The following is a 22,826-nucleotide window of genomic DNA, read 5'->3' as shown; positions in this document are numbered from 1 at the left end:
GCTGATTGAGGGACAAGTTCAAGTGTATTACGGGGACACTGATTCACTCCTGTTAAAAGTAAAAACTGAAAATCTATTGAATGATTTTGAAAATGGTGATTACATTAGCTCACGAATGTACTACACTATTTTAGATGAATCCCTCTACCCAGAGCTCGTGAAACGCCAGGCCCTAAATTAATTGTTAATACTAAAATCTGAAACGGGTAGCGATCTGATATCCAGTGGTGTTTCCTGGTCCAAAGGAATACTGTGTGGAAACGCACGGCAAGGAAATCAAACAAGTTTGCAAGGGGGTACCTACACACTTTGTAAAAAATAATTTCGACATGAGTGTGTATAGAAACTGTCTGGAACGTAGTTTAGTGCTAAGGGCGAAAGTCATGGCGATTCGCTCTTTAAAATTTAAAAACTACACAGTTAGATTTTATAAAAACGCCATGTCTACCATATCGGACAAAGTCTATTTACTTGAGGATGGTTTTAAGGTATTGCCACCCGTAATTTTTTTAATTACCGCCCGATTTTAATTTAAAGATTAAAGAAAACAACTCGGTCTAAAAAAATTAACTTAAATTCACTAAAAAAAAAAAAAAGTATAAATTGGGTGGGAGGTTTATTTGGGTAATTAGGTTTTTTTTTAATTCTTTTTTTTTCTATCACAAACAATTTTCAATATGTGTGTGTGTGTGTGTATGTGTGTGTGTGTGTGTGTGTGTGTGTGTGTGTGCGCTTGCAAGGCAGATCAATTTCCATTATTTAATGCCGGCCCCGGCCCGCCGCAGCGGGCCCCCCGGCGCCCGGCGCTTCCCGGCCCCGGCCGCCGCCGCGGCCGCCCCCCGGGGGGGAGGGGGGGACCCCAAAATTTAAAATGTTGTGAGTAAAAGTATATGAGAGAATTTCACAAGTATGCGTGTGTGTATGCACATTAGTCCAATACATGATGTATTTTTTTATAAATAAATAAACAGAAAAAAAGTGTATTTATTTAAGTGTTTGTTTTTGTTTTTTTTCTAGTGGCTATTTAAATGTTGTATTTTTTTTTATTATAAATAAATTAAAAAAAAAGTGTATTTTTTTTTATTCATGTTTAATGTGCCTTTTTCAATGTAGTATTTTTTTTTTTTTTTATTTAAAGTATTGTCACCTTTTTTTTATGTATATAATAAAAGAAAATATTATTATTTATTCTTCTTCTTCTTCTCGTTATTATTATTCTTGAACGGAGTAGTAGTAGTAGTAGTAGTAATAGGGAAATTATTTAGTCATTAGACGGCCATAGTCTACAGTTAGTTGTCCAGGTGAATTGTTGAAGGGAACATGTATCAATTTAAAACACCAGTCAGATCGTTTCTGTGTGGACCATCAATGTCGGGCAAAACAACACTCTTAACTAAAATAATTAAAAATTGTGATAAAATTTTTGTGGAAAAGCCGAAAAAAATCTACTATGACTATAGTATTTGGCAGGAGTCATATGATAAAATAAAAGCGATTGCCACCACCATGGGGTTGGTGAAGATACAATTCATACAGGGACTTGATGTTTTCAGCATTATTGAACCAAACTCTTGGCTGATTATTGACGGTCTGGCTGAATCTATTCAGCAATGGTCCAATGAATTTCTACTTCTGTTCACTGTTCTATCTCATCACTAACAGATTTACGTTACTCTGATTAGACACATTCTATTTCATAATATAATGTGTTTGAAAACACTTGCGTTTAACTTAACCTACTATATCATATACATAGTTGTTAGTGATTCTATCTCGATAATAACCCTCAATAAAAAAATATATCCGGGAGCCCCCAAATTTTTGCTCTCATCATACAATCAGGCAACTAATAAACCCTACGGCTACATCCTATTGGATCTTAATCAAAATACACCCGAGGATCTGCGTGTAGTCATAGATATTTTTGACAAAGAAATTACAGGATATCTCCCCGTGAACACTAAAAGAACTATTAGTTGCTATAATGACACCGAAGAAAATACGTAAAAATAAACACCTTTTTTCAGTTTTAAGTAGTTTAAAACCATCACTCAGAAAGATCACGCCTCCGCATAGCCTCTGCGATGATTTTATTAATTCCAGATCCAAAACGTGCTTAAATTTGACTAAGGGTAATGTTCAACTGTAAGATGTAGTTAAAAAGCCGGCAAAGCAACATTACTTCAGATTAAGTAAACTGGTCTCTATAAAGAAAGGAAAGAATTTTAAAAGGAAACGACTTCTTCAGGAGGGCGGTAGCTTTTCACACTTTTACTGCCAATAATTGCAGGACTTTTAAACAGTTTTCTCTAAAGAGAGAGAGAGAGAGAGAGAGAGAATGGCAAAACCCTATAAATTGACTCCAATAGAACTCGCTCTCTCACCCGTGAAACACTTTGAGAACAATCTGAGTAAATTCCTTGACAAAGAAAATATTGAGGATGATAAAAAACTGCTTTTACTTCAAGATGAACTTCGCCGAGTGGACAAACCCAAGTCATATCGCTCGAAGCCCACTGCTGCTGCTGCTGCTGATCCAAAAAAAGAATCATCTCCTCAGGATTCTGCTGCTGCTGCTGCTGGTGGAAAAAAATTGAAGAAGAAGTACATGTTTTCTATTTTATTTAAAATTTGAAATATAAGCCCCCACTCATATCGTGAAAAAATTACACGAGTCCTAGCCTATCTTTTGGAAAGTGATCACATTCAATTTGAGAGCAATGGGACATGGATTATAAGTCGGGAAAAAATCTATAATGTACTTTATTTAATCTGTGATATTGTAACAAATCGTAAAGGACTACTATCATTTGACTCTCATCTATACACCTTTCTAAATACATTAAACTTCCCCAAAATTCTTATTGGCATTTGACAAATTCTAAAAAAAATAAATGAACATGCATCATCATCATCAACATCAACAACATTGACATCCTTAAAAAATGAACTTGAAGAAGAAGATTTTAAATCAATTTTGGAAAATACTAGCACACCGCTGATAGCTAGACAAAAGGGAAGACGTATCAAGTCATCATCACCACCAATGGCCCGTATACAAAAGGGTAGCGGTCGTTACACAACGTGTTTACGTTCAAAATGGTTGAAGTTCTGAAAGGTGTTTATGAAAATATTGGTGAGGCGGGGAGTTTAAGTTCCCCCACAGCTCTTTCCAAAGTCACTGGTGTTCGCACTAAAAATGTACAAGACTATCTACAGAATGAATCAAGTTACACTCTGCATAAAAATCATAGACTTCGTGCCAATCAATATCGAAAAAATAAAGCCTTTTACCCATTGCATAAAATTAAAGCAGATCTCCTGACTCTATATTAGATTCAAAGACGTCACAATACACCGTAAAAGTAAATTCTACTTGCAATCATTGTTTATAGTCTCTATGAATATGCAATTCCATTGCTATCAAAGAGAGGTGCTGAAGTTGCTCAGGCCATTGAAAGTATTCTCCAACGGGATACGTATAAAAAAAATTCAAACGGATCGCGGTAGTAAATTTGTTAATCCCCAGGTTGCAAAAGTACTAGAGAAATATAGTACACTGCTCTATCAGAATCACAGTCCTATAAAGGCCGCATTGGCAGAACTATTGATAAGAACTAGTCGACTTTTAATTTCAAGATATTGTACATTGGAAAATATATCGACTTTTATTCATGATCTTGATAAAATCATGTTGATTTATAATCAACGACCTCATCGATCGTTGTCCAACTCTACGCCAACGGAATTTCATTATTCTGATCACGATACAATTCATGACACCTTTCTTAAACAGTATTCCAATGAATCGTTGGCTGTCAAGAAGAAGAAAAATAAATTCAATGTTTGTGAAACTTTTCGAATTAATAGATCAACTGATGTTTTTGAAAAGTGGAATTACTTGTGGTCCAAAAAACTTTTGAAAGTGGCAAAAATCCCAGACACTAAACCCATAACTTATCGCCTGTATGATACCAAAGATGAAGAGATTCTCGGCGGCTTTTATGACTATGAACTACAAAAAGTTAAAAATGCCAGTGAAATCTATCAAATTGAAAAGATATTAAAGAGACGTACTCGTGGGGGTAAGAAACAGTTACTTGTTCGATGGCTAGGATACAACTCTGATTTTGATTCTTGGATCGGTGTTGAAGATATTGACAATGCCCAATGATTTCTATGTAACTTTCATGTCCAACGTTTCCGATCCTCTCTACAATGACTTGAATACGACAAGTGATTTTTGGACAATACTCTCCCCCACCATCAAATTTGACGGTGCATATGAAGTGGCTCTTGTCGACTGTATTCTAAAAAATACATATGACATCCTGAGAAAGGATCGTAAATATGAAATAAAAATTAGACCCTATGATTGGCCGCCACCACCAGGTGATCAAGAACAAATTCAAAAAATCAATTGGATGGATTATCAATATATTGAATTACCCTACGAGGAGCTCACCTGTATGAATGATTTATGTAGTGCTATTAATAAAAGAATTTGCGCTCGTAAAAAGGAAGTTTTTCATTTCAGCTACTAAAAGGAGTAGGGTAAGATCAATATTAGTTCACCTATTGATAATGAAAAGGTTATTCTCAATGATAGCATAAAGGACGTTCTTGGCTTTAAGCTCAATATAATCAATGGTAGAAGTGCTGGATAAACTAATTTCATTTTTGCTGACTACCCACCTGCCTTCTCCACGGACACTTGTATATTTCTCTACGCTTCATTTGTGGAAACATCTAGGGTTGGTAACTCAAATGTTCCCCTCCTACGAGTTCTTGAACGAAAAACCAATCAAGAACATGCTCCCCACTACAATATAAGGCATCTTCAGTATATTCCCGTAAACACTTCCTATTTGGAACTCTGTCAGTTAACACTAAGAACTGAATTAGGTGATTCTCTAGCAATTTCAAAAGGCTTAGCAGTGATTACATGTCATTTTCGACCCATTGTCAACGACAACGGTACAATCACCTAAAAAATGAACAATAGAAGAATTCCATTTGTCTGTCCTGATATTGACAGTTATGTTGGTGCTTTGAGTCCACGTCAAATAGGCAATGGATTGGACTACTACAAGGGGCGAACTACAATGTCTGGCTATGGTCTTGGTAGCTGGTTGGCTAGGCTATTTCGTTCTGCACTACCCCTTGCCAGAAAATATCTTGTACCTGCTGCATCAAATTTTGCTGCCTCCATACTACAGGACTGGGGGTCGGGCAAGAATTTCAAGGACAGTTTTAAAGAAATTGTTAGATCTTTAGCCAGAGCCGTTGGTGAGCAATTAAAATCTCGACAAAATGGGGAGGGATTGAAAAGGATGCGACCGCGTCATTCACTCATCAGTCTCCACCCAGGCAGGAAGCAAAGGACATCAACAAGGACTTTGAGAAATAAAACAACGAAGGCCAATAAGCAACAGAAAAAGAAAAAGAAAAAGAAAAAGATTGTTAGATCAAAGAACTATTTCTTCTCTTAAGATGACTTATCTCCCCCACAAGGAATCATATCCATCAATCAGGTCCTCATTGACTCTATTCAATGCTGAAAATGTTGATGTCAGCGTCAAGTATGGCTATTATGAACAATTTCACCCTCAACAACCCCTCTCGGAAAATATACACTTTCAAATATTTTCAAATGAAGAATATTCAATTTATTTGTAGTCAACATTTATTAATTTAAATGTCGTGGTGTGGAAATAGTTAGATAATACAACTCCAAATACAGGTGATGGTCTCTGCTATGAACACTGTATCCTACACACCCTAGTCAAGCAAATTAATGTATTTATTAATGGAACATGGGTGAGCAATAGCAATAATTTATCAAACTATGCAAGCTACATACAATTTATGATGATGACGCCAAAGGCGTACAAGGAGATGAGAGGACAATTGCTGGGCTATGAATATCGAACAGGTGTTGATACTGACGGTGAGTTGACTACTGCAGTGACCCAGGAGTATCATCTGGTTGGAAAATTAAATCATGAGATATTCAATATATCCTAATGGCTACCCCCCAATATCAAGATTGACATAAAGTTACAGCTGACCCCATCAAATTTCATTTTGAGAAAAACACTTCCTGCAACACCTGATGCAAATGTCATTATCACATCGGCAATTCTCCACGTCCGAAAACAACAAGTTGTGAGCTCTGTTGCATTGGCAGTGGAAAAGCTAAGAGCCAATGGTAACAACACTAAACTTCTTGTCCCCCATACAATCACCAATCAACGTCACATTGCCGCCGGTTCTTGCAGATTAAGCGATTCCTCATTTGTCAATTTAGTAATCCCTTCAAAACTGGTCTTGGACTTATTAAAAAGGGTGAACGCCAATTAATACTAGAATGAATCCCCCCACTACTTTGATATTTTTGGTCTATATAGTTACGTGCGCAAATTGACCGTTATTAAATTGTACACTCTATTGTTTGACAAAAAAAACTATATAAAACAGTACAAGTTGACCATGCGATCCCTAGATCATGACTCTCAACTATTTTAAAATGGAATAACCGATTCAATGTTTTCAAAAAATCACGGGATTATTGTTTTGGACTTGTCAGGCACACAGGATATAACCATAGTACGAACAGGGAATTTACACTTAGAGTGTACATTTGCCGATACTCTGACTGAGAGTATCACGCTAATATCACTGAGTCAATTTGAAACCTATTGTGAAATCACACCCGACGGCAGTGTTCTACTAGACCTTGCATCATAAACACAAATCAAATAATCAATGTATTTAGTATGGATCCATACATGTCCCAATAAAAGTCCTCATTGCATACCTTCGGACTTCATTGAAAAGATTCCAAGTGTTAACAATACCCTAATCATTGTTAATATCAGTACATTGACTTTGAAGACCGGTCATTGGCTATGCATCTTTCAAACAGAGATTAATATTGAATTTTTTGATCCTCTTGGCCTATTTTATAAATTCTACATTCCATAAATCAGAAACTTTATCGAAAGCAGGAGGAAAACTGTTATTCAAAATCAACGAAGAGTACAGGATTTAACGACTAAGACATGTGGCTTTCATGCACTACTCTTTTTCATGTTCAGATGTCGTGGCTACACCTACAATCAGTTTCTAAACATCTACGTTTACTTACATCAATTGAACGACTTTCTAGTGGATAATATACTTAAAAGTTTATTTAATATTTATTTTATTGACCTAATAATAAATTTTTATAAATATTTATGTGAAATTGTTTATTAATAAAAAAATTTATATACATGATAAAACGACTTTTCTAATCTTTAGATTTCATCCACTACTAGGTATTCGTCGACAACAACTAGTGCAGGTAGATTATCTGAATTCACAGTGTACTGATCCTGATGTAGTACAATGTCAGGGTCACATTTTCTTCAGTAGAGTGTGACTTCACTCTTGTCATATCTATTTGTATAGTCAATGATACTATTATCATTCATTATATAGAATTCACATGTTTCAATTTTCCAATTTTAATAAATTTAACAAACAGTGTCCTCAAGTGTCGAATCAAATTCAGTCACATCCAAATAAAAATCAGTGGGCTTATAATCATAACACCCAGTGTCCTCACAACGATGACGTAGAAACCATATTCTTTTGTTGTTCCAACAGTCGAATCGTTGACACAGTTTCTCCTCCCCGAACAATCTAAAACCACGACGATACCAATCTCGTGGCAATAAACTAAAATCACGGTTAGGATTCTTTCCAATCAGACCGGGATATGTACTCTCCCACTGCTTACATTTACCATACTGACAATTGGAACATAGGTAGCCTCTAGGATGAGAGTCACACACCTTTTCAAGACAGGAATTACAACCTTTAATTCGTACCGCATATCCTCTATGCACTTAACACGGGTTGCATAATCCACACTTTTCATCATACTCCTCAATCATTGTGCAATTCTCACATGATGACCAGCTGCCCTGTGTGTGTACATACATAACGGACATGTATGGAACATTTTGTCATGTGTTAACGCTCTCACTGCCAGAATGAAAGTGAGCTAGCAACAAAAAAAAATTGTCTGAGAGAGAGAGAGGAGTAAATCATCCTTGAGCACCATCTGTCTTATGAAAAAAAGTACTAAATTTATAAACTAATGTTTAAAAGAATATCCACAATATCATTTTGTCGTGTCGTGATCAATAGATAAATAAATTGTGTAAATGCATTTGGACCAATATGTAGAAGCTACATACAATAGTCTAATGATGGAGAATCAGTTTTCATTATATCAACAAGCATTCCTCGAGAAAATATATTCCTTTGAATAGACAACTCTAGAAAATCATCATCTAGAATTAAATGTTTTTCCATATGAACTAGATTCCTCATGATTCGATCTTTCTCGAATCTATCCATTTTTTTAGTCCTAACTCTCTCACAACCAACTTCAAACTAAACAGAATTTCTTTTTCTACTCTAGGAAATATACGCATGTCTAATATAGAAAGAAAGAAAAAAATCATTGATTTAGAAAACATTTTTATTGAACATAAGTACAAAAATAATATTCACTGATGCATTTTGTTCTCATCAATATATTTCGATATGACATCTAATGCTGACCGAAGTGTATTTATATGGAGAGTATTTACTTTTCCAGCAAAACATAGCTGTTCTTCCTGCTTAAATTTGCTTAATGATATCACGTATCTAGCATACATAATGTCCCATTCAAGACATAGTCTACAGCCCGCGGTTATTTCCACAGCTACATTAGCTACTCGTATATCGTTGCTGCTGCTGCTATCAGTTCCATCATTAATCTCCAATAGTGTAAATGCACCACTCATTTTTTTTTCACTAATATCCTTGCAAATAAACTATTCTCTTTGAATTCAATTCTCTTGCTAATATGAATTGTAAAGAAAACTATTCCTTTTATTCAAATCCTAATCACCAATCAAGTTATACTCGCTCCTCTTGGCAAAGGTGTAATGACCTGTAGAATAGGTCTACCAGAAAAACCTGTTTGGTACGGGCGCGTACGCAAAGTATATACCTTCAAGCAAATTCCACATGATATTTCAAATTACTATAGCTTCTATAGAAATGGTACCTCTTTGCAAATGACCCTGGTAACCCCAATTCGTTTAAAATACACACACATATCTATGCCTCAGGCGTATAGTTGAAACCTTTATACGACTTACTACTCAGAACGCTGAGATGCCATTTATAGGTTAATGTACCAGAGAATTACCTAAAATCCCCTAAAAAAGAAAAACTTCTCCAGTGCAGTCAGATTTATTATTTTTATTTCATTGTTGGGACATTGCTTGTCATGTGCAAAAGTAAACAGCACTGGCTTCCGAAAGTAACTCTTCAAACGGGTTTCCATGACTGTGTGCGCTACTTCCACGTATCTAGAGTCAAAAAGTTTGTTAAAACTGCTAGCTCAGCGATAGAACACTGATCAGTGTTATCACCAGCTGCGGATTATTATTTTTTTTTTTTTTTTTAGCACTTTTGGTAAAAGCAGCACAATTTTGTGAAAAAATTGACATGAAAAGTGTTTTTCACCAATTTCTAAGCTCAACATTAATTTCCATTTTCAGATTTTCAGAACATATTAATGGATTTTACTGTAAGGACATATTAGAAAAGATTTTATTTTAACAAATCAGAACCACACTTTGGAGGGAAACATAGACTAGATATTTGTTGTCGTAATTTGTATGTAGTTTGAAGATGATAAAGACACCATGACAAAAAAAGTTCTGCCAGGCAGACTACTCATCTTCATGCAAAACACCACCTACCATTCCAAATGGAAAAACCCTATGCAGTGTTGAAACTAGCGAAAAATAGAAGCCAGTGCTAAATACCTGATTTTATTACAGCAAGACTAAAGGTCTTCCAAAATTTCCAAAGTATCCCAGGGAAAAATTAAAAATTGTTGGTTCTCTCTCGGTATTCTTTCTTATTCTTGCTGCTTACAACAACATCTTTGCAGAAAAAAAGTAAAACTGCTTTGGGGCAATGCAATTTTGCTAATCTAAGTCAAAAAATATTCCTAAGCAGAATTGAATGTTGGCATGTTCTTTATTGCTTCAAAAGGTCTTAAAAGCAGGGCTAGGTTAAATGATACATCTAAATTACTTTTTAAGTCTCGATTAGATGCACCCGACCACAGATACAAAAAAGCTACAGTCTTTGCTTTGCTAAAAATCAAAGGAAAGGCACCCCGAAGCTCAATAACGACCAATAATATTTTAAATATTAGTCTAACTATAATACTGTCTAGACAATCAGAAAAAAATACATTATCACCAGTATTTTAACATAAATAGCGACGAAGATCACACTCTACCTTTTCGTCATAAACAACAAGTAGAACAATAGGGATTTTTTTTATATAAGAAATTGGAACGAAACCTTAAATGAAAATGTCGACCCTATATCCAAGGGCTCATATTAAAATAAAAAATACATTAAAATACAAAAAGAACTCACATTAAAATACAATCTTAAAACTAAAATATTTTCAAAAGAGCCCTAGCATCATTACTTCAAGGAAGTTCAACCAGGGCTCGTGAACTTCCTTGAAGTAATGATGCTAGGGTTGTTTTGAAAATATTTTAGTTTTAAAGATTGTATTTTAATGTGAGTTCTATTATATTCGGTTTTTCTTCATTAGTTTTGCGTTCCACAAAAAATTTCCCTATTGTTCTACTTCTTGTTTACTTTGGCATATATCTTTGTATATGCTTAAGAATGAGTTCAGCCGCTGGGTTACATCATGGGGCTCTAGAACCAGGAGTCTTTTGATATAAATGGCTTTTGGCATATCTGAACTGATTTTATGTGTCATAGTTTTACCGTATTCTTCCAAAATTCGTGTTTTGAATTTGTGGCAAAACAACCGAAGTTGGCAAATTGCTGAAATGCAATCTTTTTTTTGCATAAAAGAGCATTAGAATTTGAAACATTTGCTCAAATAATCGCTATCCTGGTATTCTACTACCGTTGGTTCGGTGCGGTGACCCATGTTGAAAAAAACATCCTTGACCGTTTTCTCAGGAAAAACGAAACACTTGGTGCGGTTGGATATAGGCACTTGAAACCCTCTGGATAGAGTTTTGGGCACGTTGAACTTGATCTTGGGATTTTAATCAAGAGTGCCCCTTTTTTGGAGGTAAACCCACCCTTTCTATTGTTACACAAGTTTTCTAGCTCTAATGGCTTTAATTAGTAATTTTAAAATTAATTATTTCCAAATGTTTGCAATCAGCATTTATAACGAATTCTTTTCAACTATAAATTTGTATTAAATATCCACATCTAGTTTCAATTTACATTGGAAAAGGTCACTCTTTTAATGACCGTCTCTTATCAAGAGCGGTTTGAAAACTGTATTAGAGCGGTACACAGATTTTACTCAGATCTGCTTCTAGATGCTACTTTAGAACCCTAATTTGAAATTTTGTATTTTTTTGCCAGAAGAAAGATCCCGGATGCGTCTTTATTTTTGTTTGTTTGTTTGTTTTTTGTTGTTTTTTTTTCAGAGGCGATCGTATCTAACTAATGGTCCTAGAATATCGGGAGATGGCTCATTAGAATGGAAATTAAAAGTTTTAGTGCCCTTTTAAGTGACCAAAAAGAGTGGTTAGCAACTAGCCCATCTGTCACGCCCTATGGTACTATGGCAATGGTCTTTTAAGTTAAGCTGAGGAAGTGACATTAAAATGATTCACCAATAAAATGCACCAAGATTAAACTGGGCTAAACCGGCCCACTTAGAGTCTATTTTGGGAGTGTTTTCTCGAGTTACCTAATCAAATGCTGCCAGTGAAGTAAAGCAAATTTTCAGATACTGATAAAACTTGTCTTCGTAACAGTTTTGGAACAACAGTAAATTTATTTCCAGGATGTTCTACGTTGAAGGTCCTTTAGACAGATTGTCAAACTTGCAATCATGTTAAAAACCGTTTTAATGCAAATAAGCACACAGAAGGTAACCTCCCACTAAAGTTAGCCTCCTTTGACTAAAATAAACGAGTTTTCAAAGGAAAGTAAAGAGCGGCTTTACGCTAAAAATTAACTAGGGTATAACTGAATACATCTTAGAGTTTAAAAAAGCCTGTTGACAACTCCAGGTTTTTATTCACCAGCCCCTTTCGAATACACTAGTCATTCTCCAGGCACTGTGTAAAACTTGTTATCATATACATATAATTTTTAGAACATTCGCTCTTGAACATTGGCGGAAAAATTCAAACATCTGGGTAAAGGGCGGGGGCCTGAGGGGGCGGTAGCCCTCCTCATAAACAGTATCATTTCTATTCATTCTGAGTTTTAATATCACTCTTTACTTTGCTATGTAAAACTTCATGGGTTTTTTATCCTATTAATTTTTAACATCATATTGTCCGTAATTTGAATATGAGGTGCGCTCCCTCCCCAACTGACTCTTAGTTGTATCCTAAGTTCAAGTGTCGCAAAATCATGCTTTGAAAATTACCCCTGAAAAGGATGACCCATTAATATTTTTGGAAGAGGGGCCTGAAACGCCAAAATGATTTTTCAGCAACTGAAGATTATTTTTGTAAGGGACTATTCTTAAAAAAAAAAAATACTGTTCATGGGAAACTTTCCCCACCCTCTCTTCAGCCTTTGTGCAGGCATGTATATGATACGAATATATACTCCGATGAATTGCAAAAACAAAATCCTGAAAAAGTATTCATAAATGTTCATTGCATCAATATAAATGGGTCTATTTAATAACTAGTTTACAATGCCCTTTAATTTTCAATGTGTTCGATACTAATCACGAAGAGTCTCCCGAGCTATCTAATAATATCATGCAAAATTAATTCTTAATTTACACTAAAAATATTCCCCCAATAATAGGGGAGTCGTTCTCCCTTTAGTATCCATTTCAAAACTTACCCCTAATATACTATCCCAAATGAGGAGACTTTCTACAAATTGATCAGAAGAGCCGCCCGTGAAAAGTGGAAAAATCTGGCCGCGGGAATTTACTTTTTGAATTTTTAGACACCCTCTATTCCTACAAAAGACCCACTTACCTTCTACCCTACCCCAATGATTGTGTGTAGCAATAAAATGTTGCATAGCTGTTAGTAATACTGTATATACGTTCGATATAATAACTCTTCATTTTGTATTGACTGTGCGATATGTTTTGTGATGAATGTGGCACCATGTCCTTTGGAGCTGGAAGAATATTTGTATAATTTCCTACAATTCTAAGCTCATTGGTTATCTTTTTTTTCTATTTTACTTCTTCTAAAAAGGTTTTTTTTTCTATCTAACTTCTAATCATTTTTCAAATCATGCCCAGGTCAAATTAAAATGTGATGAGAGCGATGAGCCCCATAGACCCCCATTGTCTTGCTGTTAAATTGTGCATATTAATAATTGTAAATGAATTAGCAGTTTCCTGCTATTTTCAGCTTCCCTGGTTAAGAAGTAAAATATTGGATTGTAATTAAAATTTTGGACATTTAGTCAACAATCTGAGAGGGTCTGAGAAAGATTGCAAAGTATCGTACCTATCAACAATTATAGCCTTCTAGTGTTGGTCGACGTGAGAGACGTGAGAGAAGGAGGGATTACGGCCCCTCATCCTAAAAAATTCGTATATGATCTCAAAATGGTAAAAAACATATCTATCCTCACCTTTTTTAATTTCATCTCTTTTTTGATCCTCATTATCTGGATCCAAGTCCTCAGCTTGAGTAATCCAGTCCAAGTATCCTTTTATGTCTTCTTCAAGCCTCTGTTTTTCCCGTAACTTGTGAAAATCTCCCCTGGCTTGTTGCTTCTCTCTTTCCTTGGAAAACTCCCTATAAAAGAAACACTTTTAATGAGCATTATTAGAGTTCAGCGTCGTGAAAAAAACAATATCTATACTAATTTTATAAACGGTAAAATAATAAGACCGAGAATCATCACAAAATGGATTTTACAAACCTAACTGTACAAAAGACTATCCGAAAAAACAAATAAGAAAAGTCAGATTACTTTAATTGATTAACATAGTCGGTATTTCCGTGCTATAGAGACCACACTTTGTTCTTGATCTTTGATTAAACCGGTTTTCTGTGTCTACTTGGAGATAATCAGCTTACCCTGAGCGAGAGAAACTACTTTGCAGGTATATTTTAATTAAATATTTTGAGTATATTGTGAGTAGGTATATTTTAATTAAATATTGTGAGTATATGTGAGTGCCTTTTGTGAGTATGGTACTTCTTGAAGGGGTTATGAAGACGAATTTATCAAGGGGGGGGAGTGCGTTTCATTAAGTTATTAAATATCTTTCTGAGATATTTTGATAGCCTGCTACTCAGAATAGAAAAAAATTAAACCTAGGAAACAATAAAATGTTAGCAGTTATTGCAAAATATTATTTTCTTTTACTTACGGGTAATTATCACGATTTTTTGTCAGTCCCTTCAATACCTTCAGCCTTCAACCTTCAGGGTTGAAATCAGGGCCACTAATTTCAAAATGAGGGCAAGAAGTTACAGTAAAAAGACCTGTTTTCTAGTTTATTAAGACGTAAGAAGGGTCAAAAGCCTCGAATTCAAGCTTTTAGAACATGGAAAATCTATTGGCTATCTCAGAATTTCCACTTGCAGGCATTTTGACCCTCTTTTAACGAAATTTGATGTTTGGTGGCACAAAAGGGCAGAAAAAGCCACCTTTCTGTGACATGATATCTTTTGTTGAATTAAAAGGGCACTAAGTTTGGCAATTTCTTTCAAATGAGCCCTCTCACAATATTCTACGACCACGTATTCGACTTTAACAAAATTGGTTTTTCTGGCATTCAGACACAGTCTATATAGTTACACAGTCTTTCGTTTTTATTCGAATAAATATGGTGGTTTAGATGTTCATTATTATGGAGCATAGGAGTTTGATTATCCAAGAGCCAGTTTATCGCCTTATAAAATAAACCGAATCAAAGTTAAATAGAAGTCGATTATACTTACCCGCTTAATACACCTAGAATAAGGTTCATAACGAAGAAAGCTCCTATGATGACCATTGAAATAAAGTATATCCACTGCCAGGATGATCCCATTGCGTCTTGAATCTACAATTATCAAACGGAATCTTAGGAAGCTGGTGTAAAAAGTTATTAAGCGAAGAAAGGCACGTTTTTTTAGTAAAATCCAACGTTAAAGATTAGAACAACAAGAAACTATCTTGCATAAGGGGAGAAAGCATCCACTCTTTAGTTTAGGGTTTAACTTATACTTTATTCACAGCGCGATTAATGTCTATTGTATGTTGAAATTTCAGCAGAAAGAGTGGGCGATATAGGGGTGGCTGCCCATCTTATACGTAGGCTAATCGTAGTTTGTTTTATTTCAGTTTTAACATCATTCACAACTTTCATTTGAAGAAACCATTTTTTTACACTTGATTTTCATTTTTAATATCACAAGCTGGTTTTAGTATTACATTCAGGTTTATCATAGATATTAGGGGTTCTGAAGTCACATTAATTCTCCCGCTCTTTGCACTAAGCTTGTGTTTTTTGTTATTTTTTTTCATATTTAAGTTCTACGTGAATGATAATCACCCCTTCAAAATTAAACCCTTCGAAAATGTATCTGCGGGAGGTAGGAGACGAAGAAGAGGATCTGTACTGATGAAAATGAATGTCTAGGTAACGATTCTAAATCTTCTCGAAGGCAAACTCTTTTTAACAAATTTTGTTCTAAGAGTATGCCCTCCACCCAAGTACCTCTGTAGAGGCAAGTATTTAAATGGATTGCTATATTTTACACTAAAAAAAATTCACACTAAGGTGCAAGCTCTTCGGGAGGGCAACATATATTTTTAAAATCCAGGGGGGGGGGATTAATTTTTTCTAATCAAAATAACAAAAACAGAAATTTTTCGAAACTCAGGAGGGGAGGACAGAAGGCTATATCGGATGGGAATGCCCCCCGGCAATTGGTACCACTCAGCAGTAATGTTGCATTTCTTTTGGTCAAAAGGTTCTCCTTCGTATGTTTAAAGGTCAGGACGCATACTCCCTCCCCCTACACGTTTATTTGAAGGATCTTTCACAGGAAACAAAAAAAATGCTCACTTTAGGCATTAAAAATCCCCCCCCCTCCTTACAGAAACTGCAACTGAATTCCTCCTTTATAGCTGACTCACAGCTGCGCAAAGCTACACATAATTTAATGAGGCCACCCATGAATCATATTTGTAAATTAAGCTTACAAACACTATAAATACCGGTCATTTCGTATGGATTTCATCAAGGCCGTACCCAGAGGGGGGGGGGTTTACACCCCCCGCCTAAAACAAATTTTTTGTCTGAGTCGTAAAAACGTAACACAAATGGATATAAACAAATTTTGTATGAATTTTTTTAGTTTTTTTTGTGTAATCCCTCCCCCCCCCCGAAAATTATCTTTGAGTAAAACCCCCACCAAAAAAAAATCCTTAAAATGGCCTGGGATTTCATACCATGGTTGCAGCCATAGCTGTAGTTGAGGAAAAGGCTTCGAAAAACAGCTTCAAGTCCCTAAAAATGCTTCTTAAATTTCATAAGTCGTCCACTGACAAGCAGAATTAGAAGGCTACTGCAACATCCCAGAGAGATGCTTCTACGTTCGTCGTTCGTCATTTCTGAACTTCATTTTGGTAAGGTGCCATATGACACCAAAAATAGTTGTCATTTCTGGAGGTGTCATTTTTGTGCCAATTCTGGAGTTGAAAGAGTGGGAAGCACAATGCGTCATTATTTGTGCTTCCTTGTAATCTACAAGGCCAAAACCCGTTAACTGTAGATTTACAACTCCCCCTTTTGTATAATCCCCTCCCAGTCCTTAGTAAGAGAAAAAAAAATGAAAAAAACCGTCCACTGAAAAAAAATCTTTTAACTTTGATTTTTGAATAACAACTTTAACTTATGATTATCTTAACAGTAAAATTTAATCCTAAAAGCCATTTTCCAAAAATTTCAAAAACAGAGCTTGAAACACAAAAGTGTCCTTTTTTATTTATTTTTTTATTTCTCCAGCGTTGGCAGGCTACCAAAAAATCTTCATAGGTTGTCTAAGAGCTCATTTGAAAGCAAATGCATACACCTATCTGCTTAGTATAAATTTGTCTTGGCAACGCCATTGTAAGGTGGTACATGGCACCGTGGGACTTTTTTGTCATTAATTGAGTAGAGAGAAATGGAAGCATAAACAATGCACAACTGAAATCTCCAGGGTCCAGAATTTTTTGCCGGATGCTTAAAATCCCTTTCTTGAATGTGGCGTCTCCGAGCCCAAGTTAAAAAATTATTTCACTCAAATTCAAAGCTTATTAAGGAATAATGATAATTATTATTTATTTTTGTTTGAAAAGTAAAAATTAATCCCAAAACCATACTTTCGGTAATTTTGAAAAAAAAACTTCAAACTCTAATATGTCTTTGTTTCTGCATCACTAGCAGGGCCCTGGGATACCCTAGGAGCGTCGAAATATGTAACCAATCGGAGTTTACTGTGTTACTTCCCCCACCCCTTCAAGGCCTGCATAAACTAGTTACTGTTTTTGACTTCACACACAGGCTTGTCATGTGTAGGCAGGAGGAAGGAACTGTCCCCGCCCCCCCCCCCCCCGAATTCAGAGATTTAATTAGTTTTAACCTTGTATTCTTCTTCATCATGATGAATAGTTCTCTTAAAATATTGAATTTCAATAAGCAAATATAGCGAAAGTGTACTTTATTATTAGAAGTTAAAAATTCGTTGCAGCATTGTAGCAGAAATATTGTGACATCCATAACGTCTTTTTGATGAATTAGATTAACAATACATCTACATCCTTTTAATATACTTAGGTTTTTTTAAATCGCTGCATATTTTAAATAGAACAAAATTTTACTGAATTTTTATCTGCAACTCCTGATAGATGCCAATGAATATTATAGGCCCGTTCTTTTGCACTAAGATCTTCCATCCAAGATATAACATCTTTCTGCAACGATTTCCGTTTTTTTTAACTCATCTTTGTTCTAAGATCTTACAGCTCACTGATGTTAGCAAAAAGTGTGAAGCACGCCATCTTTCTTTCATATAGAACAATGATGAGAGAACTTTGATGATATACTCATCATTGTTCTTAGTAATCCGCTTAATTCCGCTGTTTTTTCAAAATTGTATATGTATAAATGTACATCTTCATTTTCTTTCATTGGTTGAAGGTTTACTGCCTGCATTATCTCTATTGTAGACGGTTTCTGAGGCTCTTGGTAATTTGTCCCTGCAATCATTTCCATTATGTATTTTCTTTCCTCTCTGTCTGCCTCCTCCTTTTTTTCTCTGGCTATCCTATCAGCCTCTTCCTTTTTTTCTCTGGCTATCCTATCTCTTTCTCTTTGTTCTCTATCTTCCTCCTCTTTTCGTACTTTGTCTAATTTTTCATTCTCTATGAAATTTAAAAGTCGTTGTGTCATATCTATTTTAGTGCTTTTTCGTGAGCTCCTGCTGGAAATTGTACTTGGCCTTGTGTGATGCTCATTTTTATGATCTTATATTCACTTGTTGTCTGAGTAAACTAGTTTTATAATAGACTATAATAAACGAAACTCCCATAAGTGTCGTAAATTATATTAATTTTAAGGTTATGGTTTTAGCAACGTTCTTTCTGGCACTAATTTTTAATCATAAATTATCGACACTGGTTCTGTTGTTTAGATTTCTCTATCTGCGAGCAATTCTTTCTGCACTTGTTTTAGACTTTTCTCTTCTTCTCTGTTTTGGACCGTGGATCCCTCTATTACTGATTTTGTTTTAAGGATATCATCTTCACATGTCTCCGCAACGTCTATTTCATCTGTTGAGTGATATATGGTTCTATCTGATGGTGCTTTTCTTAGGGTATTTCCAGCGGGAGTTGCAAATAATTGGTCGTCTGAATAAACTTGGTTTTTGACAGTGTTAGATATTGTCCGCAGTCGTCGTGGGACCACCGTTGTTTCAAGATTTATTTAACGTTTTTCGTTCAAAATAAAATCATTTTATACCCTTTTCTTGATCTCATATTGTTAAAAAACATTTTCTTTTAAATTTTAGATTATCTTTGGGTGACGCAGCCTCCCTTGTCTCAGAAGTTAATTATTCGCTTGATTTATTGATTATTAAATTTTATTACCTATTATTATCCAACTAGGCACGGCTCAGATAAAAATTTTCTCTTTACGATTTTTATATACAGCCTCTGTAACCACAATAGGCTACTTTTATAGGCTAAATTACCCTGTCTCTTCGAAAGCGCGGAATTCTTTTATTATCAGATTTACTGATAGGACCTTAACTCGCTGCCACCACTTATTGGAGGTTTATTGTGCGGGGTCACCACTTATTAAAGGCAAAAAAGGCGCAAAGAGTTGCTAAGCCGATTACTGAAGGGGGAGATCCCTCGCTGGCCCCAAATTAGTGGGATTTCCGCGGTTGCTCCAAACGTTCTGTATACTAACGTGATCGGCTGGTCTATGGCCACATCTAAAGCCAAAGTTTACTGATAAGATGTTCTAATTGACTCTTTAGTTTTGACCTAAGCTGAAAAGGTAAAAGAGTACATAGAAAAGTCTTACTGTATTAACAATCACGCTGTATAAAAAGAACTCATTCAAAAAAGGACAAATTCTCCCAGCCCGCTAATCGCGTGCTGCGAAAGGGGTTACGAGGGTGGTAAACGAATCTTTCCAGCCAATCCCTGGACTTACTAATCTACTGGCCAATCTCCCTAACTGCGTAATTTTTCCCTCGTGGTCTATTAAGCACGTACGCAGTTAAGAGGACCAAAAATGGCGTCAAAAAAAATAATAGGAAAATTAATATTTAATACTTAAGGAAGTAAAATAATTAAGGGGCCGAAAGAAATAAATCTGGGAGGGATATTTATCTGACAAAGCGGGGACCAAGGGTTCCAACAGTTACCTTAACTGCTAATCACTTTAACCCTTTTTCTCCATCTTCATACGATCCAATCACTAATTAGAATCATTCACACTCCTATTATTCAAACATTAATTAATATCGTTCATAGAGTCCAATTGGCGAATCCCTTATCCCCTTTTTGCAAATGCCAATCAAACAATTCCGATTGTAGCATCCAATTTTTTAATTAGCAACGACACATTCATAACAAACTATTCTTGACTAAAGGCAATTGTCCAAAAAAATCAGAAACCATTCTTGATAGCACATACTTCAAAGATATGGAACAGTGGATAATGCATGGGTGATAGACAACTTTTCTTACAAAATCATTCCTAAATATGCAATTTGACAATTTCTAGTTTTCGATTAAAAAAAAACAAAAAAACAATTATACTCTCAAAACGTGTTTGACCACTTTATAGGTATAAAAGGATTGGTCACTTTTTGCAATGTGCACGTGAAACTGTACTGCATATTCTTGTAGGCGTGAATGTAGGCGTGAAACCTTTAACACTATTACTACTGACACTCCCCCACAACCCTCAGGACAAGGGTTTTAAGTTATGTTCTGGGGGCATATAAGGTTTTTATAGAAGGTGTTGTCGTAAAAACTTCAAAACAGGCTCATTCGATTGGAATTTCAAATGGCTAGTACCCTTTTGATAGTCGAAAGTGATTGGAGGGCAACTAGTCCCCCCCACGCCCATCATTCCCCCAAATACATCCAATCAAAATTTTAAGATAGCCATTTTGTTCAGCATAGTTGATTTCCAGATAGAAAATATGTTTTTGAGGAGGACACTCCCCCAAAACCCTCAGGGCGAGGGTTTTAAGTTATGCCGTGGCGGCTTATAAGGTTTTTACAGAAGGTGTTGTCGTAGAAACTTCAAAACAGGCTCATTCAATTTGAAATTCAAAGGGCTAGTTCCATTCTTAATAGTCGAAAGTAATTGGAGGGGAACTAGCGCCTCCCCCACGCCCATTATTCTCCCAAACACATCCAATTAAAATTTTGAGATAGCCATTTTGTTCAGCGTAGTTGATTTCCAGATAGAAAATACGTTTTTGAGGAGGACACTCCCCTACAACCCTCAGGGCAAGGGTTTTAAGTTATATCCTGGGGTATATAAGGTTTTTATAGAAGGCGTTGTCATAGAAACTTCAAACGTGGCTCATTTGATTGGAAATTCAATGGGCTAGTGCCCTTTTAATAGTTGAAAGTGATTTGAGGGCCACTGCCCCCCCCCCGTCCATCATTCACCCAAACACATCCAATAGAAATTTTGAGATAGCCATTTTGTTCAGAGTAGTTGATTTCCAGATAGAAAATATGTTTTTGAGGAGGACACTCCCCCACAATCCTCAGGGCAAGGGTTTTAAGTTATGCCCAGGGGGCATATAATGTTTTATAGAAGGCGTTGTCATAGAAGCTTCAAAAAAAGCTCATTCAATTGGAAATTCGACGGGCTAGTGCGCTTTTTAATAGTCGAAAGTGATTGGAGGGCAACTAGCCCCCCCCCCCTACGCCCAGCCATCCCCCAAACACATCCAATGAAAATTTTGAGATATTCATTTTGTTCAGCGTAGTTGATTTCCAAATAGAAAATATGTTTTTGAGGAGGACACTCCCCCACAACCATCAGGGCGAGGGTTTTAAGTTATGCCGTGGGGGCATATAAGGTTTTTATAGAAGACGTTGTCGTAGAAACTTCAAAACAGGCTCATTGGATTTGAAATTCAAAGGGTTAGTTCCATTCTCAATAGTCGAAAGTGATTGGAGGGGAACTAGCCCCTCCCCACGCCCATCATTCTCCCAAACACATCCAATTAAAATTTTGAGATAACCATTTTGTTCAGCGTAGTTGATTTCCAGATAGAAAATGCGTTTTTGAGGAGGACTCTCCCCAACAACCCTCAGGGTAAGGGTTTTAAGTTATATCCTAGGGTATATAAGGTTTTTATAGAAGGCGTTGTCATAGAAACTTCCAAAGGGGCCCATACGATCGGACATTCAAAGGGCTAGTGCCCTTTTTAATAGTTGAAAGTGGTTGGAGGGCAACTAGCCCCCCCCCCCCGTCCATCATTCACCCAAACACATCCAATTAAAATTTTGAGAGAGCCATTTTGTTCAGAGTGGTTGATTTCCAGATAGAAAATATGTTTTTGAGGAGGACACTCCCCCACAACCCTCAGGGCAAGGGTTTCAAGTTATGCCCAGGGGGCATGCAATGTTTTTATAGAAGGCGCTGTCGTAGAAACTTCGAAAAAGGTTTATTCGATTGGAAATTCAACGGGGTAGTGCGCTTTTTAATAGTCGAAAGTGATTGGAGGGCAACTAGCCCCCACCCCTTACGCCCATCATTCCCCCAAACATATCCAATAAAAATTTTGAGATAGCCATTTTGTTCAGCGTAGTTGATTTACAGATAGAAAATATATTTTTGAGGAGGATACTCCACCACAGCCCTGGAACAAAATTTCCACTTTACTGAAAAAAATACAAATGAATGTGCATTGTCAGTTTAATATACATATACTGATATTTAGTAATCAAAATATTAAAATTATTTGATTTATTAAAGTTATAAAATTAAAAACATTTATATTTTTTTCAGTAAAGTGCAAATTTTTTTTTGGCCTTGGGAAGTCATTGGGGTTTTGAGCCCAACTTATGTTAATTTCTGCTTGTTTTGAGTTTGACTCGGTTATTTATTTTAATTTCTGTTCGTTTTGGGTTTCATTTATTTATCAATGCTGATTTGTGGTAGTTTCGAACTTGGTAGATTATTTTATTTTATTTTTGCTCATTTTTTTTTAATGGAGTTCTTTACT

At 35.8% G+C, this 22,826-nt stretch overlaps 1 protein-coding gene across 8 annotated transcripts in view; it reads right to left on the bottom strand.

Moving 5' to 3' along the window:
• Ca-alpha1D (Ca[2+]-channel protein alpha[[1]] subunit D) overlaps positions 1–22,826 on the bottom strand; it is a 401,670-nt gene that overhangs the window by 278,856 nt on the left and 99,988 nt on the right. For all 8 annotated transcript variants that reach the window (XM_089106801.1, XM_089106795.1, XM_089106796.1 and 5 more), the window contains exons 7-8: positions 15,024–15,127; positions 13,702–13,868 (exon numbers count right to left, since the gene is read on the bottom strand). In XM_089106801.1, coding sequence (XP_088962927.1) covers positions 13,702–13,868; positions 15,024–15,127 — 271 coding nt within the window. The remainder of the gene's footprint in view (positions 1–13,701; positions 13,869–15,023; positions 15,128–22,826) is intronic.

This window comes from Artemia sp. Qi Xiang Cuo, chromosome 21 (assembly GCF_049724085.1).
Source record: "Artemia sp. Qi Xiang Cuo chromosome 21, ASM4972408v1, whole genome shotgun sequence".
Taxonomy (NCBI): domain Eukaryota; kingdom Metazoa; phylum Arthropoda; class Branchiopoda; order Anostraca; family Artemiidae; genus Artemia; species Artemia sp. Qi Xiang Cuo.
This window is presented reverse-complemented; position numbering and strand designations above follow the sequence as displayed.